At 39.6% G+C, this 23,519-nt stretch overlaps 1 protein-coding gene across 11 annotated transcripts in view; it reads right to left on the bottom strand.

The window, feature by feature from the left end:
* syngap1b (synaptic Ras GTPase activating protein 1b) overlaps positions 1 to 23,519 on the bottom strand; it is a 189,856-nt gene that overhangs the window by 42,710 nt on the left and 123,627 nt on the right. For 10 of the 11 annotated variants that reach the window (XM_076890232.1, XM_076890234.1, XM_076890240.1 and 7 more), the window contains 2 exons: positions 8,581 to 9,065; positions 4,226 to 4,347 (listed from right to left, as the gene is read on the bottom strand). In XM_076890232.1, coding sequence (XP_076746347.1) covers positions 4,226 to 4,347; positions 8,581 to 9,065 — 607 coding nt within the window. The remainder of the gene's footprint in view (positions 1 to 4,225; positions 4,348 to 8,580; positions 9,066 to 23,519) is intronic. The other variant, XM_076890236.1, reaches the window with a different exon arrangement.

The raw sequence follows: 23,519 nt of genomic DNA, 5'->3' as shown, positions 1-23,519 counted from the left end.
TTGGCTTGTTACATATGCTACAACTGCATTTATTCTTGTTTAAGTTTAAAAATGCAAATTTTCATAACACAACACTTATCTTGTGTTGACTGTAATCACAACAGTCCAGTAATATTATGTTAAAAAATGTTCTACTACTCTGCAGCTGCTTTTTGTGATGTTCTACTATAAAAAAAAATAGTGTAAACAGTAAAAACTGAAAGGACTGCTCTCATAATTTTTGTAAATGTTGCTGTCCAGTCCTGCCAAGTTTTGATTTGAACTTAAAGCTACAGATGAGCCATGTAACTGCTTCTCCTCAGTGCTGATGTCCATGCTTAAACACAAAAATAGGTGAGTCTGGACAAGGGTTTACAACACTTAATGCTACTGCAACTACAAAATCAGCTACAAACTTACCAGTTATTGCACATTTTGCTTCTCACTCCTGATATATATGTAATAAATAAGTACTTAAGTAAATGCAGTAATAGGTAAAAACTGTAAAACAACCTTTCAACAGAAGTGTTTGTCCTTTTCTAGAAGCATTTCTTTCATTAAAACTTAAACTGAAAGAAAATCCTTGTATTTTATGCAGGGCTGGATCAGAATCCACAGTCAGACCAGCACCCACCCCAGAGGAGCATCTACATGCATATATGTACAGACAATTCTGAAAACATTTAGGGTAGATGTTGGCACAAGTAATGTGGGGTCATGTCAGCGTCTATTGCATCTTAACAGAGAACTTAATGATGGTTCTACAGAAAAAGGCAGCATGTCTCCAAAGATATTAGATTAAATCATTGGGAGGTATAATGTTTGAGATAAAATGTCATGCTATTTAAGAACTGCGATATTCTAGTGTGAAACAAAGAGACATCCCTTGTGCTACATCATGAATATTACTAATAAAAAAGTTTACAGGGTGTGGCTTCGGTAGTGCAAAGACTTCTTTTCTGTTTCCTGTTTTTGATGTTGAATAGATTTGTCTTTATAATTCTTTGGCAGACAAAAAAAGCTATCTCATTACATTATTTAGGCTAAAGATACGCTAATGATGAAGACTTCCACAATTTGAAACCTCAAATATATTAAACAGCTTTAAGAAAAACAAACAAACAAACAAAAAAAAAACAACGTTATTTTTCTGCAAGACAGAGTACCCTCTGCGACTACACAGAGTAATCCTATGGGGTACTTATGCTGAAAAATCTGAATGGACTGAAAGATCTGTTAAGTTTGGCTTATTAGTGGGAAGAATACAAAAATTATGTGCAAATATGTGCATCGTTGCAGCTTTTAGAGCCTGTTTGGGAGCTCAGATGCATATTTATGCCTGCATGAAATCTAATCCATGCTGAAAAAAAAGGCAAGCCCTCCCTGGATAAACAAACGTAAAAAAAAAAAAGGAATACAAATGAACAAAGCTGCAGATGTTCACCAGCACCCCTGACAGAAAACACTCAGAGCAAACAAGGAGCTGTGAAAGACGATGGATCAGCCACGAGGGCCTTGGCAAACAACCACGACTTCACATCGCTCTTGACTTTTTTGTCCGTTCAGTCTTCTCAAGTCAGCCGAGGATAATAGACATCCACAAGCTTCCCAAATGAATAAATCATGTGGAAACACACCTTGGCAGACACCTGGCTCTGCAAAGGTGTTAGCACTCTCCTGAGTGTGCTTTTGCCCTCTGTTTGGATTATACAACTGACCTTCACATTTGAAGTTTAAGTTTGCCCTGGGTCTAACTGTCCAGTGGAAGAATACAGAAAAAGTGAATGGACCAAATGAATGCTGAATCAGTCAGTTCATAGATGGTCATTTGTTTTCTGTAAGTATTTTGATTTACTGTTCACTGGGGATGGATTTTAAATATTCAAAGAGTCTGTTATAATTAAAATCAAATGGTTTTTTAGATGCATTTTCTCTTGTTTTTATTGATGGCAGGTACTAGATAATGATACTAAATACTGCCAGAAGGTGGCATTAATGAAACGGGGAGTTTAAAAACATGTAAAACAGAGGAACACTTGACAAACTACCAGATGCTGGTTTTTAAAAACTTGCAGCACAGTAAGAGGAGATGATACTGTAAGCAAGAACTGGAGAAATGTGACAATGAAATTCACAGCTGCTAGAAAAGAGAGGAGGGTGAGTCCTGGGTGTAATCTTTGAGAACATTCGAATAGTTCCTGCTGAATACTGAACAGTATTTTTGCTCAACTCAGTTGCGCACATCAGGCTTTTCAGTTAAAAAAAATGCTGCTTGTCTCCATTTTATGTTTGCACTGAAATGTTTTTCGGATATTGTTTTGCTTTTGGACAAAACAAGCTAGAAGATGTCTGTCACAGTGGACTTTAGACATCTCCGAGAAGAACGCAGAGCTTAATCTACGAAATTATCAGCAGTTATCATTAATGAAAATACAGAAATAGGTTGCAGCCCTTAGCTAAATGCTTTGGATCCTTGCTGTTTATAGGCTGCTTGAAATTAGGCTCAAAACCTTGCACAGTTCCTCATTTATGTTTCTCATATTTGACAAACTAAAAAAATCTGAAGATTTTTGCACTCGAACATCGGTCATGCAACTCCTGTGTTACTGTGTCTGAAGAATTCCAGCACTGCTGCAACTATGTAGATGATACAGAGGAGGTATAATTAAGCAAATCTCCCACTGACTCATTATGGTCTGTACAGCCGCCATATGGCTGTCTGCTGGTTGCTATGGTGAAGCGGGGGATGTTTTTTCATCGGCTCAGCAGAGAAATAGTGAGTGCTGAGTGCAAGCGACAATGCAGTGAGAGAGTAAAATAAACTTAGGACTGTGATAGACATATAAAGGATTACAGAGACGGAGATTAGGCCATACACAGAGAAAGCTGATGCCAAGATACAGATAGAAAGCCAGAGACTGAGCTACTGATAGTGATAGATAAAAAGATTAATAGAGGAAGAGATGACAAGATGGAAAAGAATCAAAAGATGAGATAAAAGACGATAAAGATAGAAATCCATGGAAGCATGCTGATATAGATAGACCCTAATAAATAAATAAATAAATAAAATCTCCCCTTCTAGGCCATCTCTGTGGGTAGAGGTGGCATTGCTTTCACACCAGGCTCCTATTTCTAGAGCGCTCCTTGGAACCACAGAGACCCAATAACTTTTAAGCAACTGGATCTGCTCTGGTAAGCCAAAACACTGACCCTTTAAATTGAATTTATTTTAGGGGATTAAGCGGCAGAGAGTGAAGTATAGCACGGATGTGTGATGAGACTTTTGTGCTGTATGGTTTAAAAAAGGTTTTCAAAAAACCCTGTGTGAGTCGTTAGCAGCAAATGCTCTCTGTCCGCAGCTTCAGGATGTCACAACAGAACTATGAGCTGACAAACTGGGTATGGTGGCAACATTTAGGGTATACAACCTCATGATACAACGTCATGATACAACCTCATGAATGCTGAAAAGAAAACTGACAAGCAGACTTGGTTTTGATGCACTGCCTTCAGGCTAGGACACTGCAGACTTGTCCACTCAGTACTGCTGTTTTGACTGAAACTGAGGGATGTAGCACACTCATACAGTAGTGACTTGACAATAACAAGGTAGCCCTGCCCTAAAACTTACCATGCTTTTCCCATCTTTTTCAAAGATCACAGAACCAAAAGGGGCCATTTCCCTTTGATTTCTACACAACCAGACCTTTTTGCAACCACAGGAGACACCCACTGCTGGCTATTAGTAAGAATGTACTTCTGGAACAGCTTTTTTCATCAGTCACAACCATCCAGAGACTAAGATCTTGTCACCAGTCGACATGAAAGCTCAGTTTGACACACAAGTTGATATTTTCTCTCTGTGGCAGTTTGAGAGGCACGATGAGACAGATCTACAGATGCAGTGCTCAACATTTTCCAAAGAATAATATGCTATAATCTTGCATTTAAGATGATATATCTTGAGATTCTAGTAAACACACGTCCTTTCTAAGCCAAAATCTAATGTGCATTTTTGCCAGACTGACAGAGACTCTCAGTCAGTGTGCAACATGGTCACTAACTGTGCTATCACTGATTATGTAAAAGTAGATACAAAAACAAATAGTGATGTCATGATGGCATCCAAAAAGACAAACAGAATTCATGCATCTGTAAATGCAACAGCAAAATGCAGGACCAAACACAGCCTGTCAGTCCACAAACATCGCATGAAAACGCTCACACACGCTGACTCACTAACCTGTCTTGGTCAGCACTGCGGAAGCGGGGGAGGATCATGTGGCGGAAACTGCTAGTTCGGTCCAGTTTGGGCTGACTCTTGGCCCTCTTGATTGAGCCCTTCAACCTTCTACTGAGGAAACTCTGGAGCGTGGCGGAGGAGGAGAGCGACGACGAAGGCAGACAGATGGAGTGGGAGAGGGAGGAGGAAGTGTGTGGCGCGAAGTTACAGAGACAAAGAAGTGGTTGCCGTGAATCGGAAAAGATGAGAGATTGAGCGGTGATGAGAGGTCGATGTGGTTGGATAGGACAGGAAAGTATGGTATGAATGCGGATGATTTCCGTCATGTCAGCATGGTTTATAACAGATGTATTTGTGTGACGGCAAAATCAAATCGAGAGACAAACACAAATGAAAGACACGATGCATGATGGGGAGAGCACAAGGTACATTTATTATCAACGAGGAATCAACTTGCTACAGAAAATTGCAATGTTGTAACAGATCCTGTGGTGGGCAGTGGTGAACCATTCAGTCCATAAGAACAGCAGAGTCTCACAGTTTGTCCTAAATGAGCTTCCTGGCACGATACAATCAAATATCAGAGAACTGGAACGAGGAATTGTTCATTGATAAGTGTTCGGTACATATTTTACATTTCATTTACAATTATTTTTTGTCTTTCTGGCTGGAAGTGGTTCCATTTTTTGTATATCAGCATAACACTTAAAAACCACCACCCACCAGATTTTGTATCAACAAACTGCATACTGAACCCAGGATCAGAATCTCGTCTACAAGGAGTGTGAGTGTGCAGTTTCCTGTCAATGTGATGGTCATAGAACTAAAAAAAGATGGGACTTTACTTAAGCTTAAAGAAAATGAAAATGAAGACATCATAGAACTAACAGCAAAATCATTTTACAATTAATAATCTGTTTCAAACCTTTTGAAAATGAAATATATGTTTTCTCTGTTTTTAAACCATATATTGTAAATAAACTGTTTTTGGTCGAGACTGTTAGTAATGCAAACAAGCTAGTGAATGAAGTCCCCTTGGACGATTATATCACTTTTTAAAACATTTGTAGACTTCCTGATTTCACACCCTGTGTTTGCAGACCTCAGATGTTAACGTTACACTCATTCCTGTAATAGTAAATTTAAATGTCCCCAAATATGCATGAAATATCATTACATGCTTTTTCTTCCACTGTCCCCTGAAGACGCTTTGCCCATTCAGCTTTTAGGTGCATCCTGAAGTGCTATCATTTCTATACCTACAGCATAACGACATTACTCAGCGGGAGAAATGACACCTTGTCATGTGGCATGAGTCATATGGCTTTGAAGCCTGTCTTGAGGATGTGACTAAAGACTTGGCTCCATCTGCTGGTTCCAACCTAATAGTCTGCATGACTAAATCTGATTTGATTAGCCGCTCCGTCTGACACGTTAAGTCTCAAAAAGTAGAAAGTCTTTAATTCAAAGAGTGAGAGAAAATCCCGAAAGCACAATAAAGCACAATAAAGAAAGCTAAGAGGAGGCCTGCGCTTTAGCTTCTGTGGCTGTGTTTGCTGTTCTGCACTTTGTTACTGGCTCAGCTTTGGGTTCATTCCAGGTTACTGGTGTCGTTTAGTGTTCCAGCTCATTTGATGCTGCGCATGTTTAATAGCTGTGTGTAATTAGTTATTAATTTTTTAAAACACTAATTGTCAAACATGAAATGGAATTCTGTCTGAGTTGAACAATATGCTCAAAATGGCGACTGATGTCTTAGCAGGAGATTTATTCTGATGCTTACTTTAGCGTTAATGCTATTTTACACTTGTTACAGCTTGGGGATGATTGATGCTAAATTATATTAAATTACCCAATTTATCGGTTTTGTTAGTTTCCTGTGCAACAATAAATGTAATAAGTCCACATTTTCTGCATCTCTAGAACAGATGTGGCAAGTTCAAAGTCAGCATGACCCACGGAGTCATGGAACACAGCAGCATTTAGAGAGAACAAGACAGACTGAACTAAACTGGAATTATCTGTTAAGCAGGCACTTGTCCCCAGGCTAAGTATGTTTTGCCTTAGGTAAGACGTTGCCGTGGGAAAGCATTCTTATACTGCCATTCTGTCACATGCTGCTGGCTTCACAGAGATGCACACAAGGTCTCCCATGGCATCTGTGCCTTGACATGATGGTCAGGGTAATTGTAGATGCTGAGAGGTAATGATCCTCTTCTAAAGAGGAACAAAGTTTGGAGGGGAAGCCGGAAAGCTGGAGTGGTGGTGGAACAACAGAAGAGGGTTGTGGCTTGTGTCCCATTTGCAACTCGATTTACTTGCTTTTTACTTTTACTTTCAGATGCTGGTTATTAGTGTTTAGGAAAAAAATGTGGCTTGAGTTAAATATGCTTAACCAGTGTGTTTAAATGTGACAGTAAAAAGGTTCAGGATTTGATGGTTCAGGAGAGACTGTCACGTGCTTGGCTGCACTTCTGATGAGCAGAATTTGTACTGATAAGAATTTGTGCCTATTTTTAAAGGATACAGTAACAGTTCTGCTAGATTTAACTGCAATAATGATTTTTTTCCCTCCAGGTTTCAAGTGACTTGCATTAAACAAAGTGTGAGTTAAAAATCAGAATGACCTTTTTTGTCACTGCTGAAAAGTTTTGTTTGAATCTTGTGTTTCCAATATGGCATTTATCCTGTCCCTCAGGACTGCTTATCACATCACACAGGATGAAATATTGATACAACAAACACTCATCTCAGCCACTATGAAAAAAATGATGAAATAGAAAAAAACTCTGATCAAGCCCAACTGAGCCTTTACATTTCCTGTAATGGACTATCTTGCTTCTGCAATTTCCAAGTCAGTGGCGGCTATTTTTCATACTGCAGCAGTGAATGGGCAGCAAATAGTTTCCTGTGATGGGAGGAAAACACATCCTGCCGTTCCCAGCTACAGTAACGGTGTGCAAACACCAGCAGAAATAATGGAAAAGGAGATGGGCAACATAGACTGCTGGCACAAACTTAATAAGACACCAGTCAATCCTCTAAGCCCCTTCGCGTTAACATTTGATACCTTGTGATTGAGTTTCTGTTGCCATTAATGAAACAAAAACAGATTATTTGTGCCCGCAGACACAAAATGTTTCGTGTGTCAGCTGCCCGCTTCTTCTCTGACAGACATCGTGTCTGGTTTAAAAAGAGTCACGATGATCCCAGAAATAATAGTGACACAACCTTTTTATGCTGCTCATCTTCATTTGACTTTAATGAATCATAGCAGGCATCTGGTGCATTTTAGCCTATTTACTACGAGTCACATTTACTTTATATCACATTTGCAATGTTTCAGCTCTTTGAAAAACCAGAGCATTTTCTTCTTATTAGTGGATATAGTCTCAGACCCTTGGTACAGATGACATTTAGACTGAGTAGTGTATTTTATTGCAATCTAGCTTTTTAAAAGTATTTAAAAAGCATTCTCTTCTCCTTGATCTCCTTGGCCTTTGCCTGCTGCAGTTTCTGGATTTATTCATTTAAGGTTTACTAATTAATAACAGTTTTAGTTTTGTGAACTGCCTTTGTAGGTCGAATGCAATCTGGAATTTAAATGCATTCCTCTCAGTTTTTCTAAAGATAAACAAAGAACTTAAAAGCCCACATAAAATAACAGAAGCCATTATAAAAGCACAAACAGATTAAACATAAATGTAATGCTAAAAATGAAATAACTCATTTAGAATGATTATTAGAAACATGATTCATTTTCTTATTTTTTTTGTATTGCCTTCTTTTTTTGTATATTTTCATCCATTTATCATCCAGCAGTTTTTTTTCCTGCTGGGGAGTCTTGGCTTGTCTCATGCCCTGTAAAATATTCATGAAATTCAATTGTTTTATATCCTTAATAATGCTCATGCAAACAAACAAATTAACAAATTGCTGTGCATGTCTTTTAAAATCTGATCTGTACTTAGGCTAATCTCTATTACCGCACAACGATGAAGTAACTTTGACAAACATTAATGCTGATGAATAGGTCCATTAAAGCATTAGTCAGACAATTGATTTTCATATTTTTGCAATAAGAATGGAGAATAATGCCCATCTGGAATGATGTGAATATAAATATAACATTAGACAAAATATATACCTTCAATTTCAAAATACTTAGTTAAAAGCTTTTAAACAAACTGGTGTTAAGCTTTTAAATGTGCGCCTGCTAACAATAACAGCAGCCTAATTGTGTGAACGTGTTTCTTTCATGCACATTCCTAGCTGTCGGGCCAAAAGCCGCCTGTATGAGTGTAGCATGCAAAAATAGCCAGTGTCTCTGCTTCAGCCATGTTTGTGTCACATACCTCAACAGGGGGCAGTGGTGCAATATATGCTCCTCCCGCCACTGGACTCGAACCGGCAGCCCTCCAGTCTCCGCCCCAGTACAAGAAGGGGGGGGAGGAGGAGGAGGCGGCAGGCGAGTGAGGCAGGGTGAAGGACAGGGAGGGGGAGAGGGGCAGCGAGCGGGGCAAGGGGGGCGTGCCGGAACCTTTCTTGAAGCCCTTTTGCTGCTGCGGCTGCTGCTGGCAAAAGGCGAGGGAGGGGGAGACGGCCAGGGAGAGAGGGTAAGGGTGAGGCGGGGTGCCGCTGGCCCGACGGCCACAGGTGTGCGGTGGACCCAGGGCGGGAGGAGGGAGGAGGGACAGCGAGAGGGATGGAGGCAGCGAGCGAGGCCGGGAACAGTGGGGGTTACTCACGGATTGTCGGAAGGGTTGAAGGGGGGCAGTGGGAGGGACCTCCATGCTGGGCTGCTTCCCGGTGGCTATGCTCTTCCGCCGGGCGCGATGATCTGCGAAAAGGAGAGGAGGTCATTGGGTAAGACACTATTATACATCCGTGGAAGGAAAACATCAATGGTAATATGAGGCCAGGACACAAAAATTGCAGTGCAGGACACAGGTAGAGCCAGAGGATGTGGACAAAGTAATGTGGAAATAAACAGCTGCGGGACAGCCGATATTGACATTCTGCCTGAAGGAACCAAAGAATATGAGAGCTCAATAGAGGTCAAAGGTGAGCGAGACAGAAATAAAACCATGCAAGGTCACACCCATTCACCAGCATCACTGCAGATTCTGCCGCTACACAGAAACTCTTATGCACTTTCATCTGTTGAGAGTGTGGGGGCTGACAAAGTGGAGAGATAGATTTTCTGTCTGGTTGTCAGCTGAGGCAAATGTTAACAGTCTGAATGTTGAGGGGAGGAACCGGGAGATGCATGGGTAGAGAGGCGCGAGCATTAAACAAACAAAACACTTATCGACTTCCGTCTCTGAGTCAGTACATAATGCAGCAAATTGTCCAGTAAAGAAATAAAGTTCTGTCCTACACTTGATGGATGATGGAGAGAGTGTGGATGCACACAGAGAGGAGCAAAAACAAAACACAGGAGGCCAACTAACGGATCAAAAAAACAACAACAGAAAAAAATTTAAAAAATTTACTCAAAAATTCACTGACTGTGAATTTAAGGACAAAGGAGGGGGGAACAACTAAGCTGTAGTGCCTCTTCACCTCACTGTACAATACCTTGTGCAATACTTTTTGTAAATAGTCAACAGTGCAATAGACTCAATACTTGAAATGTGCAATTCACTTGTATTTTTATTTTTTATTCCTATTTATTCTATTTATCCCCTTTGTATATTTTATTTATATTTGTCTCTGTATTTATATATGTGTGTGTGTGTGTGTGTGTGTGTGTGTGTGTGTGTGTGTGTGTGTGTGTGTGTGTATATATATAACAATTCTGTAACTGTAACTTCTGTCGGTGCTGTGCTTTTTGGAAGTCGAATTTCCCAGAGGAACCCACCCGAGGGATTAATAAAGTTCTATCTTATCTTTAAAGTATTGCCTACTTTGATCTTTGTGTCTTTCACTTTTGTCCTCCAACCAAATGCCAATTCTATCTCTGTGTCTCTGCACCAAATGTCTGCACTCTCAATGGGACTTCACAGGATATAATTACATATACACAGTTTTAATTAATTGCTTTTACCTACAAATCAATAAATTGTACATTCATAAGATACATGGAGGATTTTGTTAATTACGTACAAACCCTTTCTTCCAGTGGAAAAAGAAATGATTAAAACCTCATTTTTATTAAGCTCCGTGTGGCTTTCCAAAACTGAGATAATAGTTTACATTTTCAAACAGCTGTTTGTTGGTTTATATGTCAATAGGGCTGCCACAAACGATTATTATGATAGTCGACTAGTCACAGATTATTTTTGCAATTAGTCAACAAATCAGATCATGGACATAAAACGTGCAGCTTATTGCACCAGCAGCATCTGCTCTTATATAACTATCATTAGCTTACAGCTTGAAGTGTTTAAGGTATGTGCTAACTGAACTTTGCAGATTATCTCGGTGGAGTTTAATAAACTTCGCCATCTGCTCCTCGCTCGCTAATACATAGCATGACACTGGAGAAAATTCTCGACCACCTCACACTTGTGTTTAATGAGTTTACTGTTTAACGTTTATTCAGCCGTGTGAAAACTATAACTTTAATCTTAGCCAAACTGATTTACTCAAGAACAAATAAAACACTGAAAAAAGCCAAACAATAATATTTTTAAGTTATCTAAGTGACTTGTATATCATGTTTAACCTGAGTAGCAAAAGACCGCGGGGGGTTTGAAAACGATGTGCTGGGAGTTCGCTGTTCTCGCTGACCTCCCGGTGAGCTATTGAGCTAGTGGCTAACAGATGTTTCCGAAAACGTCGGCGCACTTTTGCAAATATGTGATGTCTTGATAAATCGAGCAGATATTGCCTCGCCTGAAATGATCTTAAAAGTTTATTTTGTGACCAAGAAAGAGTATTATTAAAACTAAGTAGCTGCCGCCATTGTTGGAAAATGGAATTGGTTTGGCCGCGCTATGAATTCTGGGATAGGTTGGGCCACGGACACATCCGACTCTGGGGAAAAAGAGGACGCATTTATTGGCCGCATTTATTGGACGAGTCTTTGAATTTGGACAGCCTTCGATTGCTGTAATGTAATCGGCCTACAAATGCGGCCTCCAAAGGATGTAGCCCCTGAATTTCGACACAGCTACGATACCGCAGACTGCTTCATCTTCTTCTTTGGTGTTTAATGGCAGCTGGCATCCTTGCGTCTTTCAGGATCTTACTAAGCTTCAAACGACCCATCGACTATTAGTGACTATCAAAATCGTTGACGACTAATAGTCTTCGACGATTTTGATAGTTGATATAATCGTGACTAGTCGACTAATCATGGCAGCCCTATAGGCCAATAAAGATTTACAGGAAGAGATCTGCGACATAAGTAAATAAATAAAATCTCCTAAGAGTTAAAGAAGTGATAAGTATCTATATATAATAACATCAATGAATAAAAGACAGGTGAGAATATTGTAAGGATGTGTAGTACTCACTTTCAAATTCAAATTCAAATTTTATTTGTCACACACACACAACCATACACAGTATGACATGGGGGTGAAATGCTTGTAGCTGTACAATGCCCGACCATTAAATGACAGAAGAAAAGTTTTACAATATTTACAATTTACTACAAAAATTTACAAATTAACTTAGGAATTTACAGTAAAGAATGTGCAAATAGCAGAAGAGATTATAAAGATAAGGATTATAAATTATAGGAATTATAGAATTATAGGAAATGTGTGGTGGTGCGTGTGGTGACGTGTGTGAGAGTCCAGTCTTATAGTGACGTGTTTGGGAGAGTCCAGTCCTACACCTGGTTCAGGCCCCGAATAGCCTGGGGGAAGAAGCTCCTCTTCATTCACTTATAATTCTGCCTTGAAATTTCTGTGCACTCATTTCTAATTTATACAATTTTGTTTACAACATACCACACAGCTGAATACTGCTGAATACTAGAAAAGTATATTTTTCAGTTGCATGAATGGAGGAAAAAAGCACCATTACAGTATGCCAACTAACACATAGCAACTTTTGCTGCTCTAACAGCAGAAACCGGCTAACGATGGTTAGCTAAGTATCTTCATAAACTGTACCACAAGCTAAACCTTTCTAGCAACAGAAAAAAGAATGACTTCCTAACAAATTCAACACAGTTGTAGCGACCTTTCTGTGTTCACTAAGGTAGAGGCATGTTAGAGGCACAACAAGACTTGTTGCAATGCTAACATGCTTACCAGTTATCATCTTAGCTTATGCTAATTAACAGTAAACACAAAGTGCAGCAGAGGCTGTCATTAGTTTGGCAAATCTGATGGTGGTACAAAAGGAAAGCAGTCTCACTGTCTGTCTACATATAGGCTAAAACTGGCGTGTACTTTTATCAGCCTTAATAGCTGCCATGTGCCTATTGACAAGTAGCCACTATTTATCTGTTGTGTCACATCAGTTCTTTGCTGAGTAAAAAAATATTGTAAGAAAGAGAAGAAAGACTTGTGCGGAAAATAACAACCAGATCAAAACACCACTGATATCAGGACTAGCTGGAGGACAAATTATTTTCAATTTGATATGGCGATGAAGGCAAACAGTAAGGGGCGGGGATTAATCAATATATATATTATATTGCCAAAATTATTTACTTACTCATCCAAATCATCACTCTATGACTTCAGGTGTACACAATCAAGCACCTAGTCATGCAGACTGCTTCTACAAACATTTGTGACAGAACGGGTCATTCTCAGGTACCATGACGAGACGCATGGATTTCCTCCCTACTAAATATTCCACAGTCAACTGTTAGAAGTATTATAACAAAGGTGGAACAACAGCAACTCAGACATGAAGTGAAAATAACAGAGCGTGGTCAGCAGATGCTGCACACAGATCCCCAACTTTTTGCAGCCTTAGTCACTATAGGCTTCCAAACTCCAAGTGGCCTTCAGATTAGCCCAAAAACTACGTGCAGAGAGCTTCATGGAATGAAGTTTTCATGGCTGAGCAGCTGGATCCAAGCCTTACATGACCAAGTGCAATGCAAAGGATGCAGTGGTATAAAGCTCGCTGCCACTGGACTCTAGAGCAGTGTTCTCTGGAGTGACAAATCATGCTTCTCCATCTGACAGTTAAATGGACAAGTCTGGGTTTGGCGATTGCTAGTTCAGCGGTACTTGTCTGACTGCATTGTGCTAAGTGTAGTTTTGTTTGGTGTGAAAGAACTTTACTGGCCTGCACAGAGTCCTAACCTCAACCCGATAGAATACCTATGGGATGAATTAGAGTGGAGAGTGTGAAGCAGGTGCTGTAGGTGCATAAATCATTTTAGCTTGTTTTTATCTGACATAGAATCAAACTTTCAGGAGATTTGGTAACTCAGGGGACCTTAAGCTGTGCCCACACTGGAAGTGTTTCGCTTTGAAACTGACATCTGGTCACTTGCTGACATTCCAGGCTCTGGTCGCCAAGGTAACCTTCTAGGTCAAGTGTCAATCAACATGGCAGTCGGTAACCCCTTCAATTGCTTGTCTAGTAGTTAAGGAAGGTTTATTCCAGGTCCCGCCCACTTCCCGTTGCCAGGAGTTATTTCGCCCATAGTTGCTTGAAAAATCTAAAAATGTCAGTTTCAGTGGTTTTTGGTCACCATGGCGCTGCAAATCACTTGCAATATAGACGCAGCTTAAGATTGGTTGGTCGACTTCTGACGATGAAAGTGCAGAGACAGAGATTGCAGATATTATGGTAATATTAGACATTACCATCTGCAGAGCCAAACCACTGAGATGGCTGAAAAATTTTTAATAAAATCCAGAGCCACGGTAAATATGTAGTTACCACAAGCTACCATGTTTCATCATTCTTAGAAAAGGATCACCATACCAAACCTGCTTAAATCATCACTTTTACTATGCCAAAAACTCATCAGGAAGATGCCTATGAAAGCCTACTTTAATCCTGTTTTAATCAGACATTCTTTGTCCAGTTTTTCCCTTTACTTTCAGCACGGCCCTCTGAAAAGACCTGCAACACGCTAAATGTGATGAATGTGATACTGGTAATAAATTGGTTATATGTGTTGAAATTTCTGGTATTGTTTTCCTGTATTTCAGCCCATCTCACATCTTTTCACATTGATCATGCTAGTATCTGTGCTCTTTCCTTGCTTTCTCCTTCTCTCAGCCTCTTCTGTCACACTCAGACACACACACACGCCTCCTCTCTCCCACGCAGCTATTTTACATAATTCAAATAGTGCATTTACCCTGCTACCTCTCCTCAGCCCTTGATCTTTCTCTCTTTCTTTCACCTCCTTGCACCCTCTTGTTCCCTCCCCTTCAGATATGTGCATCATGTAGATGCCCTCCATTTTCTTCATACTTACCTTTATCTGGATTCCTCTTTTATCCTCATCGGCCCTCTGCTCTCATTCTCTGTCATTTACCTGTCCAAATGGCAATCCTTTCACTGTGAGCCTGCCCCTCTTTCTGCCTGCAGTGTTCTCCTACCCACACAAGGTGGGAAAAATAAATGACCATCACGGAGTTTGTCGGAAAACGCACCAAGATCCCTTTCCCCCCAAAATGTACACCTTCAAAATTTACCACCTGTAGGCTGGATGACAGGCAAGTGGAGGAGTCTTAAATCTGTCACAGAAGAAGAGAAAAATCTACAATAAAATGTGACACTTCTGACAGCTGATCATAATTATATAAAAAGTTATTTTGATGGTTATATAACAGCAAACCTTTTTTCAACTGAATAAAATGAAACTGGAGCTTTTACGGAGACTAAAATGAATGAAAGAAAGTAAAGTTTTTTGGTATCTGGTTCTCCTTGATGAATTTAAAGATACTGAAACTATTCCAGGACGTGATCTACTTTAGCTTTCGAGATACTGAATGAGTTCATGAACTTGGAAAGAGTTCTTCAGCTATCTTGTGAAGGAGCCATGGCTCTCTCTCAGTATCACTCACAGTTTCTTAGGTGTTTGTTACTCTGCAAGAGGTGTTAATTATTGGAAATTATCAGGGGTGATGCCCTGTAAATCTGCAAGTTATACTATCAACATTTATGTATCACGACTGCGCCAAACGCAATTAAAAGATCGTAGAACAGGCAGCTTATTGATCCAATTCGGAATTTATCTTTTCCCAAACTAATTAGTGTAACCAGGAGGAGCAGACTGTGCAAATAAGAGAATGGTGATTTAGGATTCAACTGGCAGCAGTATTATGACAGCAAAAACAAAGTTTGGACTGTTTCTGTGGGTTTAGACAGTGAGATCACAAAAACAAGCAGCCTGTGAGTTGGTGTACTATCATAACCCTTAAAGTGTGTGTCTGTGTGTGTGTGTTTTAAGACATTTTGTCCTTTTGGTGCCAGTTTGGAGCCACACAGAGCATGTGTTTTATTACATCCTCCACTGAAGGGTTTTATTCAGGGCAGAAGTCTTTGTCTGCTTTTGGTAGCTGCAGCTGTCATTTTAACCCATGAGAACACCAGTTTTCTATGTTCTAAAGTTTATGTCTTGTGCTTACTGCTGCCGTCCTAACCAGTGATGTGGATCATCAGTGGAAAAACATCAAGTCTAATCTTGTTTTGTCAGCTGGATCAAATGCACCTTTTTATCTTTTTACTGGATCACTGTGCACAGATCAACGTCACAGTACATGCAACGGGATAAAACTCTCACATATGCAGTCTTATTTTATAACAATTAGCTAACTGCAAAACTGAGTGAGAAAAAGCTGATGAAATCACAGTCCAGAGTTACTCTCAGCTCCGGTAGCGATTGGTGTTAGCAAAGCAAACCGAACAACCAAAAATGATGCCAATGTAGAAGTGCAAAAATCCGTTCCAGAAATGGCCACTTCAAAGGCTACAAAGGCAACCCAATCGCCGTGTAAAATTAAACAACTTTAAGCAAAAATGAGCAGAGAAATAAAAACTGTTAAAATTAACTGATGGGTGGCTGCCATTTCACTTGTTCAGTGTTAATTTGTATTAATAGACACTGTAAAAATGGGATTCTAAGTTTGGGTTAATCTCTGCAAAATCAGTGAGCCAGTATATGACTGAGGACAACACAAAAACATGCGCACAAACACATGGTTCATGTTGGTTTTTATCTTTTCTCAAAGTTACCGCTTGTGACAGCCATTGTTATTATTAACTAGCTGTACTTGTCAGGTTTTCTTTTTTGTGCGTGTAATATACCACAGAAGTCTAACCAAAATTTATGAGCCATCTTATTAATGAAATTAACCAACCGTACAGTCTGTCTAAATATTCTTATGTCCATATTCAAAAACAAACAAACCAACAAACACAATGATGGCAGTCAAAATGCCAGAGTAAAGGCTTCAAAAAAGTATGCAACAAATGAATGATGACACGATGACCATGTCAGTTTATTGTTTAGACCATATGTGAGACCATTTCATCTCTTGATGCCTGGTGTGTCTTGCAGGCATATGTGACTAAGGCTCTCTGGTATGATAAGACCTTTTTACCGAGCTACTACTGAGACTTGTCCCTATTTTTTTACGTTAACTACGATGCTGTGATTTCACATCTTAAACTCTAAACTAGATCTAAATCTTTGTTTTGTTACATGCTCAAAAAGTTTAACAAAAGCAAAAAAAAACAAACAAACAAAAAAAAATAACCACTTGACAAGTTTAAAGCGGTAATAAGATATGAAATACCTTGCCTTTTATTATTAAAAAAAGATCTCACTTGGAGCACTTCTCATTATATTAGAAACTGCTGAGCAAGAATCCCATGTGCCGTGCAAGCATTTACTTTCTATGTCCAAAGAGACTCCGGAGCAGTGTTGCGATTTAAATGCAGTTTGACCTCCAAAACATGATCTTTTTCCAGGCTTTCCCCAGTGTGAGCACTCTGTCTGCTTTTATTCTTATTTATACACATATACAGAAAAAATCTGAAGGGGGAATACTAATCCCTTTCTTGTAATTTGCAGAATTGGTCACAGAGGGCAGATTACAGCTGACTTATAGTACACAGTATATAAATCATGACTGCAATTTAAAGATGCCCCGGTCTGCAACACAATGCCTTAGAGAGGGTATAAGTAGCCAGTTTTAAAGTCCTGCTTGTTCATGTAGCAGGACACTATACACTACAAATGGTGGTAATCACATTAGCACACATACATGTATGTCTGCCAGCAAGCCTGCTCTCCAAATACCAAGAGTCCAACTTGCAATAAGTTAATAGCTAAGCAACCAGCATAAGCAAACTAGCTGATGCTAGAGGGGAGATGATCTAGAAACTTGACCCGATGTATTCAATCCTCACAGTTATGCAGCATGAAAGCTTGAGTGTGCAGTTTCTCTGTGCATTACAAAGAAAATGTTAACCCACAGAAACAACAATCCACTGTAAGAGGACAATATTTCATGGTGGGATTGACAAAAGACAAAATTGTCTTGTCATTTATTACTGATGTTTAATAATTTTATGATAATACTGTTAAAAACATGGAACTTACAAAATAGATTATTAAATTGTATATCTTTTTTTTTTAAATCAACAACTTCAGTACATTTGTAAATCTTTGGCCTTCTGTTAGAGGACTCTTGCAGCATCTTCATGCAAACATCCCAAATTGCTTTTTTACAGAATTGCAGAGCAGAGTGCTGTGAAATTTCTTATAAATATTGTGATTTTTTCACAAATAACAGTTCATTTACTTTGGGCACATGATCGCACTACCACAGATGGCGTGGGGGCAGTGTCAGCAGTGGAAGAAAGATAAACACCTGTATGATGGATTTTAGCACGAAATGCTATTCTAATTGTTTTGTTTTTAGATACTAATTGTGTCTTATTATTTTATCAGTATATGTCTATACAACAAAAAAGAAGAAAAGAAATAAAACGCGCAGTGGGTGCTGATGTCCCCATGTCGACATTAGTGTATATTCTGCTGGTAAAAGTTTGGAAAATGGCTTTGAACTTTCACAAAGAACTAAAAGCTTTCAAGTATTGTGTTCTTAACTGGTATGTGCACATAAAGATGCCAAAAAAGGGTAAGAAAAATCACTTTGTTATATACAAAATGTTATTATATCTGTGGCCTTTAAAAAGTTCAGCATGCCTGAAGCACAATGTTTTGTGCTTTCAAATGATGCATAGTTTGTCAAATACCTTAGAAAAATCACCACCAGAACTTTTATTCACTCGAGTCCTCTTTTATGTGTTTGGAGCACACATCTGGACTCACATTCACACCTACGAGGAATTTAGAATCACCAGTTAACCTAACCCCACAAACTGCATGTCTTTGGACTGTCGGAGGAAGCTGGAGCACCCGGAGGCTACCCACGCAAACGTGGACAGAACATGCAAATTACTAGCTGACTGGGTGATATGTTACATGGTGGCATTTGCAGGTGTGCATGTATATGCCAGTCAATCTGGGATTGCTTTTGATTTAAACCAGACAAAGCGGGCAAAAGGAACGTAAACGAATTAGATGGAACAACACGTGAAATAGTGTACAACCTGTAATGCGTGGTTATGTAGAAGAGGCTATATCTACTGTATCATACAATGCTACATCTCTACTCTACTACATTCACTAGTCAAACAAGTCAGTCATCTCCATTAATGTCCCAAACATTGCGTTTAACAGACATCAGTAGCTTCCAGCTCTGAAAATTAGAATGCCTTAGACCTGCATTCTTCACTGTAGTCAGCAGGGCTGCAAATAGAAGAAAACAACCTTTAGAACTGATCAATGATTTAAAGAACCATTTCCCTGATAGGGTTGTGGTTTCATACTTTAGATATAGCCTTTTTAATTATTGTAATATTGAGGTTATTTATCAGGGACATATTTAAGACAGAATAGAAATTACAATAAAAACGAAATACTTTGTAAATACAGTTGGCTCGCATATGTGCAAACATTCCAAGTCTCAAAAAACATTAGTACCAAAACTTCATCAGGTACAGTACCAGATTACATTTCTTATTGTTAAAGGTTTATTTTTTTTTAAATTTCAGTTCACTAATGATTCTTTTCACATGTAGTTTATTCATTTACTTATTTAGGTTTAATAAACTCTAATGATCAATGCTTAGATTGAAGCCTCAGTTCACAAACCAATGGATGACTTCACGTTTCCATCTTTTATCTACAGTTTCTGTTCTCCACTCCATCTCAACACAACTTGAAGACAATAGGTAGTCCTATTTGGTGCTACTTAGCAAGTGTGATTTACAAGTTATTACCAAATAAAATTCTCAAGGGAGCTAAACATTAATACTGGCACTAATAGTTACAGATTTACATCATATTTGTTCACATGCTCGACCACAGTCCCAGCAGAAAAGACCATAGGACAAGAACAACTACATGTCCCTGGTATTTGCAGTTTGTGCATCCGTAGGTGGTACAGTCCAAGGAAGCAATTCTGAGGAAAAGTATGACCTGCTGTACATTGCAGAAGTTGCATATTTGGATACCTCCTATATTTTTACATAGCTCAGGATTTACTCCAAATGCTACATTATCTATCATTTGGTGAGAAGGGGTGCAAAGAGATTTTTCATTTTGGAAATTGTCCTCTCCAACCTGAATACAGACCAAAATTCACTTCTCAAAAAGAATACACTCTCACTGACCCTTTTTTTACTTTCAGCATGCACGGAGTGGAGAAATGTAGGTGGCGGTGCATGCAAAGACTCATTTAGAGTCCGTATATAAATCGATCCACAGACTTTATGCAAATGATGAGGAAGGATGTGAGATGGGAGAGGTTAGCAGAGCGTATTAAGCAGTGATTAATTTAAAACCAAAACAGGTGGCCTGGTCATCATCTTTCCTGTCATATTATATATTTTGAGATGCAAATGAGGAGACTTCACTCAGGCAAGTCTGCTGGACCAGACGGAGTGAGTCCCCTTGTCCTCAAGACCTGTGCCCCCCAGCTGTGTGGAGTCTTTCATAAACTGTTTATGCTGAGTCTGAGTCTGCAGAGGGTCCCGGTGATGTGGAAGACATCATGCCTCGTCCCTGTACCAAAGACGCCACGTCCCAGTGGCCCCCAGGATTACAGGCCCGTGGCATTGACCTCCCACATCATGAAGACCCTGGAAAGGCTCATCCTGGACCAGCTGCGACCCATAGTAAGACCACACCTGGATCCCCTTCAGTTCGCTTATCAGCCTCGTCTCGGAACTGAGGACGCCATCATCTACCTGCTCAATCGTGTCTACACCCATCTGGACCAGCCGGCGAGCACTGTGAGGGTCATGTTTTTTGACTTTTCCAGTGCTTTCAACACCATCAGGCCGACCCTCCTGGGTGATAAGTTAGCAGCGATGCAGGTGGATGCTTCTCTGGTGTCCTGGATTGTTGATTACCTGACAGGAAGACCACAATATGTACGTCTCCCACAGTGTGTGTCTGACAAGGTGATCAGCAACACAGGGGCACCACAGGGGACTGTCCTCTCCCCCTTCCTCTTCACCCTCTACACCACAGACTTCAGCCACTGCACAGAGACATGCCATCTTCAGAAGTTTTCTGATGACTCTGCGGTGGTTGGATGCATCAGCAGGGATGATGAGACAGAGTACCGGGCTGTGGTCGACTCCTTTGTCACGTGGTGTGAGCAGAATCATCTGCAGCTCAACGTGGCAAAGACCAAGGAACTGATCGTGGACTTCAGGAAGACCAGGAAACACTTGACCCCTGTTTCAATTCAGGGGGTCAGTGTTGACATTGTGGAGGACTATAAATACCTTGGAGTACACATTGACAATAAACTGGACTGGGCTAAAAACACCACAGCACTTTACAGGAAGGGCCAGAGTCGTCTCTATTTTTTGAGGCGACTGAGGTCCTTCAACATCTGCCAGAAAATGCTGAGGATTTTCTATGAGTCTGTTGTGGCCAGTGCGATCCTCTATGCTGTTGCATGCTGGGGGAGCAGGCTGAGGGTTGCAGATGCCAACAGACTTAATAAACTAATCCGTAAGGCCAGCAATGTTGTGGGGATGGAGCTGGACTCCCTCAAGGTGGTGTCGGAGAGGCGGATGCTGTCCAAGATAAAGACAATGTTGGATAACACCTCCCACCCACTCCATGACATGTTGGTCAGTCACAGGAGCACGTTCAGTGAGAGACTGAGATTACCGAAAAGCACCACTGAACGACACAGGAAATCATTCCTGCCTGTGGCCATCTCCCTGTACAACGCATCCACTTAACACACTGTTTGCTGCTACAACTACACATGTTTCTTTTCCAACTATTTATTTATGAGTGACTTATGTATGTATGTATGTATATATATGTATATATTGTACTATTCTTAGTTAGTGTATTGTCTGTCTTGTCTTAATGTTGGTTTAAAATGGAGCACTGTAACAAAAAAAAATTTCCCCCAGGGATCAATAAAGTATTCTGATTCTGATTCTGATTAGCACACTTGCATTTTCACCTTATCAGCTGTCTAAATTTATCAAAGCTATTCAGCACAGAGTATTAACAAAAAGCATCGGTGTGGATGAAAAAAGTCTGGATAGGTCCATTTAAATCTGTTTCTCACCATTTGTCACTCTGTTTTCAATCCCAATGAAAGCTCTGTGTTTTGTTGCCAAGGCAACGTTATTTTTTCCTGAAGTACCTTACATTTTAGTTTCAGACATACAGTACTCTACAGCAAAAGCTGAGAACTGAGGAGGTGTTTGGATATTACAGCCACACAAAACACAAAAACGTACACACACACACACACACACACACACACACACAAATCCATACGTACATAGCAAATACTGTATTAAGCAGCCTGGAAAATCACTCAAAAGCTTCATTAGTTCTGGAATCACTCATGATTAATGCAATGTGCTGTTTGATTAAGAGCAGCCTTGAAATGGAAAGCGTGAAGAAATCTGGAGAACTGTTTTGATTTGCTTGTTGGTCTATTTTAAAATGCTATTATGTAACTGTTGTTGAAAGATAATGTAAAGGCTTGAAAAGCAGGCTTTAAAAAAGCAGGCTGGCTCAGGCATCGTCATGTCACTGGGGGGTCTAGCTGGGGGTCATGAGGCTGTTGTTAGATGTGCCTGTCTCTGTTATTTAGCTGCTCAATAAATCATCCGTGTGCATAAATAACATTGTTCAAAGTTTCCCACTCTAACTATTACTGGGCTGAAATCTTGGTTTTGAATGGTAGGCCAGATTCATTAGTACTCTAATACATGATGAAAATAAAAATGGAACACCTTACCTTTTGTGGAATGAATCACACAATATTGAAAGAGCTTACATCTATTTTTTTTTAAATGCAACAGAAAAAAAGAAGAACAACAAAGATGAAAGTTTTGTAATCACTCTTCATCTGCCAGTAAGTTCACAAAATGATGATTAATAAGTCTACCGTGTATCAATATGCTGCTTGCTACAAAATGAGCTCTCGAGTGTAAAATATATAGATGTCAGACTACAGACTGTATAAAAAAGATGGACATAGACAACACGGTAACCCCTTACTTGTTCACTACTATTTTGAAGTTTCAAGGTTAGCATTTGGCTGCTGCTATTTTGGGGGTTTTTTTGGGAGCCAAGAGTGACCAGAAGGTGAAGTTATCATCTTTCCACCAAGGGAGAGATAGACTGTAAAACTGTGCAGCCTAGCCTAAATTAAAGAAAAACTCTTAATCTAACTTACATCCATAAATTGGTGCCTTAATCTTAACTATGATGAACGCCATTAGCAGAGGGTAGATCGTGTGTGCGGTTAGTCCAAAGTCCCACTAGCTATGGCATCCAATTTTAAAAAGTTACAGAGTACATTTGAGCGTGACAGTACTTTCACTTTTAATTTGTTTCATTTGCACAAACACAGGACTCAAAGGTAGATCCGGCCTTCATACATCTATAGGTTTTCTGTTTCAAAATAAGTCTGTACATGTTATTAGATATGTTTTAAAATTAAGTAAACATTTTTCGTTTACTTACGTTATATAATTTCATCTATTCCATTTCTTCCATTTATCAAATTCAATGTAACAGCTGGACTGGAGCCTAACTTAGCAGACATAGGAAAGGGTACATCCTGGACAGATCACCATTTATTGTAGGACTGGTAATTGTTGTTTCAATATTCTTTTTATGTTATCATTATTTAAAGAAGAATTATTAGACATAAGTATTACTTAACAAATCAACATTACATATAAGAGTCACCTAAGGTCCTAATATATTTTACAGGATGGTGAGAATTGTTTTTTTCTCGGCTTTATTGTTAAGGTCACCATCCCCTGAATTAACTAAACA

This window comes from Maylandia zebra, linkage group LG11, assembly GCF_041146795.1.
Source record: "Maylandia zebra isolate NMK-2024a linkage group LG11, Mzebra_GT3a, whole genome shotgun sequence".
NCBI lineage: Eukaryota > Metazoa > Chordata > Actinopteri > Cichliformes > Cichlidae > Maylandia > Maylandia zebra.
This window is presented reverse-complemented; position numbering and strand designations above follow the sequence as displayed.